General features: G+C 35.0%; 1 protein-coding gene and 1 long non-coding RNA gene across 2 annotated transcripts; both read right to left on the bottom strand.

The window, feature by feature from the left end:
* LOC110264712 lies at positions 6,974 to 7,280 on the bottom strand. Its single transcript, XR_002350883.1, has 3 exons — positions 7,259 to 7,280; positions 7,093 to 7,176; positions 6,974 to 7,018 (listed from the first exon to the last, which is right to left on the bottom strand). It is a non-coding gene; the product is annotated as an uncharacterized LOC110264712 (long non-coding RNA).
* On the bottom strand, positions 7,760 to 8,311 carry LOC110264711. The gene is made up of 2 exons (XM_021106763.1): positions 7,977 to 8,311; positions 7,760 to 7,904 (listed from the first exon to the last, which is right to left on the bottom strand). The coding sequence occupies exons 1-2, from the start codon at positions 8,289 to 8,291 to the stop codon at positions 7,791 to 7,793; spliced, it is 429 nt and encodes a 142-aa protein (XP_020962422.1). The 5' UTR covers positions 8,292 to 8,311; the 3' UTR covers positions 7,760 to 7,790.

Raw genomic sequence — 10,537 nt, 5'->3', positions numbered from 1 at the left:
TACATAAAAGTGTTTTTCGCTTACAAGTTTTACAAGTTTTGAAGAGAACGAATCCGCTAAACGCGTTGCTTATGTTACGTACCTTTCACACGCTATATAACAGACTTTTAAATCAATCCAAATCAATTAACGCGCGAATATATAACTTCTAATTTTCAAAAGATTTCGTTTCCTTTTTCGAGTTTCTTGCCAAATTTGTTCGATCTCCTTCATGTGTTCTCTCTTTGCTTTCTCATTCGTTGTTTTACGTGCGTAACACTGGTTTCTTCTTCGTCATTCACGTGAGTTTCTCTGTTTGTATTCTTGTTTCGTTTTTTTCGATTTTCATGGTTTCTGAAATCAAGCTTTGAACTCTTTTTGAAGATAATGGATGATTCAACTTCAGATTGTCAGCTGAACCAGGGTGAAGTGGATTTTGAATTTAAATCGAACGAAGTTCCTGAGGTGTGATTTAGTTTCAATTAATTATTGAATTTGAATTTGATGCAGTTAGTCGTTCATGATTTTCTAGCTGAATAATCCATGAACATTGACTGTGAAATTAATGCGTAAACATAATCTGTGAATTGAATCTAATGTACTAGTTTTGATTAATTTTCTGCATTTTATATCAGACGTTCGGGTGTAGATAAGAACTTTTGGGTGTATTTTAGGGGAAGTTTGGGCGTATTTATATTTTATGGCTTTTCTTGTTATTTTAGTTGAGTTGTTGTCGTTCGGGTGTAGATTAGGAATTCTTGGGTGTATTTTAGATTTTAACATGGTGTATTTTGCAGCCCCTATGTGTTGTTGATGACCAATTTGTTCCCAAGGTTAGAATGACTTTTACCACCCTTGAAGATGCTGCAAAATTTTACAAGGACTATGCCAAGACTACAGGTTTTTCTATAAGAGTTCGGAGCACAAATAAGAAGGAAAACGAGATTAAGAATCAATTGATTACATGTAGCAGAGAGGAAAAATAGAAATCTAAAATATCTCCGACCGAGAAGACAAATCCCACAGCTGGTTTAAATTGTCCTGCAAGAATTTATATACACACATTGAAGGATGTTGGTGCTTGGATCATTTCGAAGGTCGTGTTGCATCATTCACACCTTTGCTGTCCAACTAAAGCAGAGATGCTCAAACAGCACATGGAACTAAGCATGTCCGTTCGTCGTACAATAGAGAATGACGAGGAGGCTAGTATCAGACCAAGCAAAACTTACCAATCATTTGTTGCAATAGCTGGGGGTCACCGTGAGTTAAATTTTATCGAAAAGGATGTGAGAAATTACATCACGAGAGAAGTGCGGAATGTTTCGAAACAAGAAGATGCAAAGGAATTCGGAAAATATTTATTAAGAATGAAAGAGAAGAATCAGAATTTCTTTTTCGAGCTCGAACTCGAGGATGATCAATCGATTAAGCTGGCTTTTTGGGCCGATGCAAGGAGTAGAGCTGTCTTTGAGTATTTCGAGATGTTATTTCATTTGACACCACCTACAATACTAACAGGTAATATGATGTTCTTGTTTATGATGTTAAATTAATGTTGTTTTATGAATCTGCTGCAGAGGTGTATATTGGATATTTTTGGGTGTATAAAATCATTTTTTGGGTGTACGTAATGATTTTTCATTCTGCACTATCGTAATTTGTTTCAGGTATAATTTGGTTTGTGGTTCTTTTGTCGGGGTGAATCACCACGGTCAGTCAACACTTCTTGGATGCTCTTTGATGAAAAACGAAGAAATTAAATCATTCAAATGGTTATTTCAATGTTGGCTTCGTTGCATGGGAGGAAATGCTCCGAAAGGGATTCTCACCGATCAATGCGCATCAATGAAAAGGGCTATAGAGGCTTGTATGCCAACAACAATTCACCGTTGGTGTATTTGGCACATCATGAAGAAGATTCCAAGAAAATTAAATGGGTGCAAGGGACACGTAGAAATTGAACAAGAAATAAGCCAAGTTGTTTGGAACTCTCATACCAAAGACTCATTTGATAGAAATTGGAATGATTTTATGCTGAAGTATGGTCTTATGGACAACAAGTGGCTTTCAGGTAATGTTGTTTAAAATCTGCAGCAGAGGTGTAAATTGCATTTTTTTTGTGTAATATAGCCTTATTTGGGTGTATTATACAGATCTTTAAGAAGACCGTCATATATGGGTTCCAATTTATCTAGATCACCACTTCTGGGCAGGGATGAGAAGCACACAAAGGAGCAAGAGCATGCATTCATTTTTAACAAGTTTATTACACGGAACAGCTCGCTTATTCAATTTGTCAAACAATACGATAATTGCCTCAGAAGCAGGGAGCAAGAAGAAAGAGAATCGGATGCTGCAGATTTTCATATGGTCATACCGTGTGCAACAAAATCCTCCATTGAAGCTCAGTTTCAACATGTGTACACTCACCAAAAGTTTAGGGAAGTTCAAGCATAATTCAGAGGAAAGGAAAATTGTATCACAAGATTAACGAACTCCGCTCTAGGCTATTCAGTATACGAAGTTGGAGAACAAGTTTCCAGCTCAATATTCAACAAGTTTGTGGTTACTTACGACTCAGTAGCAGCCCAAGTAAAATGCCAATGCTTATTATTCGAGTCAAGAGGCATATTGTGCTGTCATGCACTAAGTGTGTTAAGCTTTGAACGAGTAACCCAAGTGTCACCGAGATATATATTGGAACGATGGAGCAAGAACGTAAAGAGGCGACACACACACATCAAGAGCAGCCACGATGAGCCACTGTTGGAGCCAAGAAGCAAGAGGTTTGACGAATTGGTGTTTCGTTCACAAAATATTTTCGAATTTGCATCAGAATCGGAGGAGCTGACTGCCATTCTGCACCGTGCGTACGATAACATCATGGTTGAGATGGAAGAACTTAAAGCCAAAAGGAAAGGGACATGTTCGTTATCTCACGAAGATGCCAACTTGGAATCCGTTAACGAGCTTCAAGGCCCTCCAAGGGTTCGAACAAGAGGATGTCCAAAAAATAGGTTAGGTTCAAAGTTGGACAAACAGATTGCAAATCCCTCAAAGAAGAAGAAAACGAAAGCTCTAAACGAGGTAAAAGTGATGTTCTTTAAACATGTGGTGATTGAGTTTAATTTTCTTGTTAATATTTTTGCTAATATGTGAGTTTATTATTTCCAGTTAAACCTCTTTGATGTTGCATCAGTGGTGCGTCCAAATTCCAGCCAATATCAAGGACGTGTTATGAATTATCAGTTCAGGGAACCAGAAGCAGGGGATAGTTTTTTGGGTGTATAGTTACAAAATATGGGTGTAAAGCTTAGTTTTTTAGGTGTATTTCTGAATTTTCTTCTGTTTGACATTTTACATATATATATATATATATATATATATATATATATATATATATATATATATTTCAGATGCTGCTGTTTATGTTATAAATTATTGTTTTTTTTATTTTTTTATGGTTTAGGGTTTATGGTTTAGGGTTAGGGTTTAGTTTTTATGGTTTAGGATTTAGGGTTTAGGGTTTAGGGATTAGGGTTTAGGGATTAGGATTTTAGGGATTAGGGTTTAGGGTTTATGGTTTAGGATTTAGGGTTTAGGGTTTTAGGGGTTAGGGTTTTATGTTTTTAGGGTTTTAGGGTTTATGGGTTTAGGGTTTTAGGGTTTAGGATTTAGGATTTTAGGGTTTAGGGGTTTAGGGGTTTAGGGATAAAGCATCATGGGATAGAAGTTTGGGTGTATATTTAACTTTCCTTAGGTGTAAAATTTGATGTTATGGGTGTAAAATTCGATGTTTTGGGTTTATAGTAGGTTGGGTGGTTTAGAGTTTAGGGTTTAGTATTTAGAGTTTAGGGTTTAAGGTTTATGGTTTAGGGTTTATTGTTTAGGGTTTAAGGTTTTAGGGTTTATGGTTTAGGGGTTTTGGGTTTAGGGTTTAGGGGTTTAGGGTTTTAGGGATAAAGCATCAGGGGATAAAAGTTTGGGTGTATATTCAACTTTCCTTGGGTGTAAAATTTCAAGTTATGGGTGAATATCTGGTTTGATTTTTCCTTCATATTTTAGTACCTATAATTCAGACCTTTTGAATACAGTAGAGAGAATTTAATTATGGAATTTTTTTTACAATAAACTGGATTATAATTGGCAAATTTTTACAGCATGTGTTCAATTTCTTACAAGACTATATAACAGTTAGATTAATCAGTGTCAATATCATTAGAATCTATCTGACAATATGGACTCAATAACAATGAGGATGGCTTGGATAGTCTTATTGCATCACTTCCCCTAATGGCTTCAAATTTGTCTTGATTCATTTCATTGAATATAATTCGGAAAGCATATTCTACTCTATAGTGGTCCACCTCGTCCTGCAGTTTAAAATAATTTTCTTTTTAATCAACCATGTTAATTTAGTAAAGTAATATAAAGTTATATAGTTTTTAAACACAATTACCTGGGTCCAATTGTCCCACTCATACTTCCCCCTTTTAATGTTTTCGGGCTGAATTATGAATTATCTCAAGCCACTTCATTACATAAATAGCACAGTCATAGCTGAAAAACAAGAAATAAATTAGCAAATTACATATAGGAAAGTTTAATTTTCAGATTGAAAGATTTATATCTTGTCTTTTGGCCTGAGATGTTAATGTATGGTGGATGAATTTCGTGATCCTTTCTCTTTAGAGGTGCCCCCCAGCATATACTCTCATTCTTGAAATTACATATCCCTTAAAACACAAAACAAATCAGTAACATATGAATAAATTTAATAAAAGAATACACCCAAAGGAGCACAAAGTTACACCTTATATTGAACATAAATACACCCAAATATTAAAATACAAAACACAGAACCAACTTACAATGAATTTATTTATGTCCATTCTGGCATTGGATGGACATGTCTTATGATATGGGTCGAGTATATAAAATTTTTTCTTTCTTGTATCAGCCACCCATAACCACCAATGGTTTGAATAGCAAACAAGTGCAAAAATATGAAGCATGTCCACATTGAACAGTGTTTTAATTTATTTGGCACATAAGTAAAGAATGGTAATAAGAAGTTTTAGAAACGAAAACTTATATAAGGATGTGATGCTAATTTTTTAAGGTCCAAGAAGGGTATCAACATTGGGTAGTCTTCCACCTTGAATGGCTTATTGGTTTTAGGCTGTAAGAATACCCCATTTGGATGATTTCCAATGGTCATGTTCTGCAACAATTGTGAAACACCAAATGAATACAGAAAATACACCCAAATAAATACAAAAAATACACCCAAGATTTGTTGAAGTACAACTTACCACAATATCAGGGGGGAGACAGTATATTTCTTCTTGAAACCTTTTAATGTTTTGCTGGTTAAGGATGAGGCACGTGGCAGAGACAACCTAGGAAAAAAAAGCCCAAATCAATTTACATCAATCAACATTGCAGTTACTTTTAATGATAAAATCATTAATGTTATTCTAATATTACCTCAGCTTCTATATGTGTATCAGCTTTGAGAGATGCGAAGTGGACTTTTGACAAAATGTATCGATCTTAGGCATTAAGTATGCACATGGCGTCATACTCATTAGTGGCTCCATCTCCATATGTTTTCACACGTATGGCCTAGATGTAGCATTTGTCTTTCATTTCAGCCGTCATTTCATTTGTCTTCACAGGAGTTTCAAACTTTTCAAAACTTTCTTCGCCACTTTGCTTTTGAATCTGTGGACTTTTACCTTCTGTTTTCACCCCACTGCATGCAATTTTTTCCACCAGCTCCCCTAATTGTTCTATTAGTTTTGACATTTCAGGAGTTTTCGCCCTTTTCCCCTCTTGCGTTGCTGCACCCTCTTGCGTTGCTGCTTCTTCTTGGCTTGAATCAGTCAAGCCGAGGCTGAATGATGGCATCGGACCTTCTTTAGGAATGTACGATGCTGTCCGTGCCATCATCATCAGTGCAGCAGCATCTTCTGTGGTTGGATTACTGCGTGATGACATATAACGTACTATAAGAATAAGAATAGACGAATGATATTGAAAACAGAATTTTACTCTGCTGAACTTACATTTTAGATGGAGCTGATGGAAGCGTGGGTGTGCTTTCTTCAGTTTTTGGGGGTGGTTCTGGAGGGTTGCAGGGTTACATAAAATGAATCATGTTATAAAAAAAACTAATTATAGAACAATTGTGAAGATATACACCCCAACAAGGACCATATACACCCAAACAATAACCAAATACACCCCAAGATTATTCCTTACCTTTTTCTCATTTCTTCATTAATTTTTTCACTTGGAGACTTTGCAGGGGTTGGTTTAATTTCTGGCACAGGGGTTGGTTCAATTTCTGGCACAGGGGTTGACTGGAACAGAGGTAGATAAACTTGAATCGGAACTCTAAACAAGACAAAAATAAAAGGTTAATAAAGCCCGTGAAAATAAAATGGTTATAAGGTTGAAATATACTTGAAAAACTCACATTGAAAGTGCTTCAGTTTGTGACTGTGTCTCTACTCGCACAACCATCATGTTCTCTTCAGCTAGGTCATTGGCGGATTCTTCTACTAGGCTCAATCTGAAATACACCCAAAGAAAGTAAAAAATATACCCGAAGCATTCAAAAGAAACACAGGCTTTATTTTTTGAGAACTTACGTAGTTGCAGTTTTTGCTTTTTTTTTCCTGCCTTTTTTTTCTTGAATAAAACATTAAAGGACTTTTTTTTTTTAAAAAAATATATACAGAATTAGAAACAGAAGGTAATAAAAGATAAAATCAACCGGTATTAGAAAGAGAAATTACATGCTCTTCACCGGTTTGTTTATGCTGCTTTGATTTGTGTGTCCTTGAGACAAAGGATCATCGCTTCCTAAGTTTACCTCCGATATTTTAAACATAGAATAGATATCATTCAGTAAAAATACCATACGCTTAAATCAGGATAACAAGATTTAATTTTATCAAATAAAGGTTCTTACGTCTCGGATGAGTCATAGTGACCTTCTATCGATCGCAGGTCAGCTCCCTTCTCCCTGGGAAACCAGAAATAATTATTAGCAACGAAAACAACTTAAAATCGGTAATATACACCCCAAACATAACAAACCCCTGTGCAGCAGATTTTTCATTGTTTTTCTTCTTTTTAGATTCCCTTAAGAATTCTTCTAATTCTTCAGTTCCAATTTCAGATCTGACAGTACATGCATAAAACAACATGTTAACAAATATAATTTTGATGGTAAATGGTAATATAGCTTTACAAAGTATCCTACCCATGATAGGATTGAGTTTGTTCAAGAGATGAATTCTCAACAATGAGCTTGCTCTTTTTGGATTGCGTCCTGGGAAAAAAAAGTATGAATCAGAAAGATAAAATAAAATTGATCAGAAAACACTATCCAAAGAAGTGCTTACTTTTTGGCTCTAGTCTGAATTTTTTTCTTTGTTTTTTGTTTTTCTACTAGTGATGATTCTTCGCTTCTGAAAGTTAATAAGAAACGCTCTGTTAATACATGAAATTTTGAGAATAAACGGAAAAGAAAGCGATGATAATTTTAGAACATTACTCATCATTCGATTCATTTTCTGAATCGGAATCCTCCTGATTCTTCTTCCTTTTTTCGGATTCCATTCTGGAAGGCAAACAATCATTATTAAAAAATACACTAAAAGTGACAAAATACACCCAAGTATGTTACTTACTTTTTAGCTGTTCGGGCGGGTTGTTTCCTTTTTGGTTCATCTGAGTCTTCTTCAGTCTCAGATTCAGAGGAAGAATAGACTTCAGCTTCAGATGTTTCACTCTCAGATGATGATGAACTTGCCTTCCTTTTTTTGTTTTTTTTTTGTTTTTTTCTTTCTTTTCTTTTTCTTCATTTGTTTCAATTTCTCTTTTGTTTCGGCCATCTTTACAATTCCCTGAAACAGTAAAAATGTTAGTTAATAGCATCCACGTAAATAAAATACACCCAAGATATTCTTTTCACTTACCATATGTTCATCCATTTCTGCTCTCATCCATTTAACCAACTGCTCTCTATTCCAGTTGGCAATCCAGGGTTGTGGAGGTCTTTCTTCTCCTTTCTTGTCTTTGTTTTTTGACAGATGGAAGTAGACTATCATCAGGGCAAACAGGCATCCGTCGATTGACTTTTTCTTTTTCAGATTGTAATCAGTTATGCGCTTGATGATGAAATTCAGAACATGGGCTCCCCAGTTGCCCTCCTTTATTTTGTCCATCTTAAAAATTGGTGCTAGGTGCACAGGGGAGATTTTGTTTATTTTGGTTGGCAACAGGAACGCCATTTGTATATAGAGGATGAAAATCCTCTTGAACATGAGGCGATCCTGTTCATTTCCAACACCAATACTCATCATCTCACCCGTCAGACTTTTTAGAGTCTTCCCCTGGAATCTTCGAAAAATCTATTTGTTCTCTTCAGAAAGTTTCTTATAACTGACTTTCTGAGGAAATAGATCTCTTACAAAAAAGAAAATAACTTATACTGAAAATCACTTGAAATACACCCAAATATCACTCATATACACCCCAATATGACTCATATACACCTATGTTTGTTTCTTGATTATATGATAGCACTATAGTAGAATAAGATATTACGAAGAATGGAAGTATAGAGATTTTCTGTAATGAGTTACCTGATGCGTTGAGGCCAAGTGCAGCCCCTATTGTGTTGGGTTTAACTCTAAACGAACCGTAGCCGTTTCGAGTGTGTTTTTCCCCAATTTAAAGGAGTTAGCCAACTCCTTTAATAATTTGTGATGCACCCTTAGTGGCGGGATGTGCATCAGTCCACCGAAACCTAAATCCCAAACAATTGCTTTCTTTTCCTCGCTCATATTTCCAAATTTTTCACTCAACAAATGGGTTGCACACTTCAAGTCTTTGGTTTGTTGTAAACAAAGCAAAATTAGAGTCATTAGAATAAGATATATTTGTACTATGAAAAATTGATTTGATCTAAGACATATATTTGTGCTTACGTTTTTTCCACCTTTGTTTTTGCTTGCCATTTTTACTGCAATGAAAAAGAGATGCTGTCAATATATAAAAAATATACCCATATATCAGTCAAATACACCCAAATACCATCCACATATACCCAAACCTAGTCCCATAATCATTTAATTAAATCAGTTCAAAATCATATTCAATTCACTCAAACATGCATAAAATGACACTACAAGGTCAAGCACAATTAGAACAGTACCAATTAGACTTCAAAACTCCTAATATATATCAGTCCCATACACCTCTATATTTTTTGGATTATATGAGTTCAGAAATATATTTAAGTTCAAAATGCCACTAGAAGCAACAGTTGCATGCCAAGTTCGAGATATACACCCAACAATCGGCCATATACATCCAAAAATCTGCCATATACACCCAAATACAGTCCCATAATTATTTAATTAAATCAGTTCAAAATCATATTCAATTCACTTAAACATGCACAAAATGACACTACAAGGTCAAGCACAATTAGAACAGTACCAGTTAGACTTCAAAACTCCTAATATATATATCAGTCCCATACACCTCTACATTTTTTGGATTATATGACATTATATGAAATAGAAATATATTTAAGTTCAAAATGCCACTAGAAGCAACCGTTGCATGCCAAGTCCGAGATATACACCCAACAATCGGCCATATACACCCAAAAATCAGTTAGAAGAGAAAGAGTCTTTCATGTAAACATGCACAAACCTACTTAAAAAATATGAAAACATGCACAAAATATGTACCAAAACACACGTTAAAGCATTCACTAGAAGTATGTAAGATAGCATAAACGAAGAACAGTTTCATCAGAACAGTAATATGAGATCTAAAACAATAAGAACAGTAAAACCTAGAAGAACCTAGAAGAAATAGAGCGAGAAATACTGACGATATAGTGCTTCAAATTCGAAATAAAAAACAGAAATGTGAAAAACCTTGAAGAACAGTAAAACAGTACGTTACCTTGAATAATGTTTCTTCCTTTTTTCTGCTGATTTTTTATGGAGATTTGTATCTTTTGTTCTTGATTTCTTCTACTCTTCGCGAGGAGTTGGAACGTTTCTTCGAATGTGGCTTGAAACTTGACAGTTTGCGTTTTGTTTGAGGAAGAAGAGGAAGAGTGTGCCATAATGAGCGTGTTTTGAAAAACGCAACTATTGTGTGAGGCGTGTGTGTTTGACGCTTTATTCTAAAGATTGTGTGCGCGTGGTTTTTTTTTGGGCTGGGCCAACTTGTATAGCTTGTAAGCAAAAAAGGCTTGTATGTGTAGCAGATCTGATTATTTATTTATCTACTAGAGTAGACTATTATATATGGTTAATTACGATTTTGATCCCTAAGATAGGAGCTGAAATTTTTTTCGTCCTCAATCTTTTTTTACTTACAAAATCGTCCCTATGGTTTAACCTAATTTTAAAATCGTCCTTTTTACCAAAATTTTATTTTTTATTACTAAATTACTCTTGATTAAAAAAATATAAAATAAATAAAAAAGAAAAGAAAGAAAACGGGTTAAATG

The sequence above is a fragment of the Arachis ipaensis genome, chromosome B07 (assembly GCF_000816755.2).
Source record: "Arachis ipaensis cultivar K30076 chromosome B07, Araip1.1, whole genome shotgun sequence".
NCBI classification, from domain to species: Eukaryota; Viridiplantae; Streptophyta; class Magnoliopsida; order Fabales; family Fabaceae; genus Arachis; species Arachis ipaensis.
This window is presented reverse-complemented; position numbering and strand designations above follow the sequence as displayed.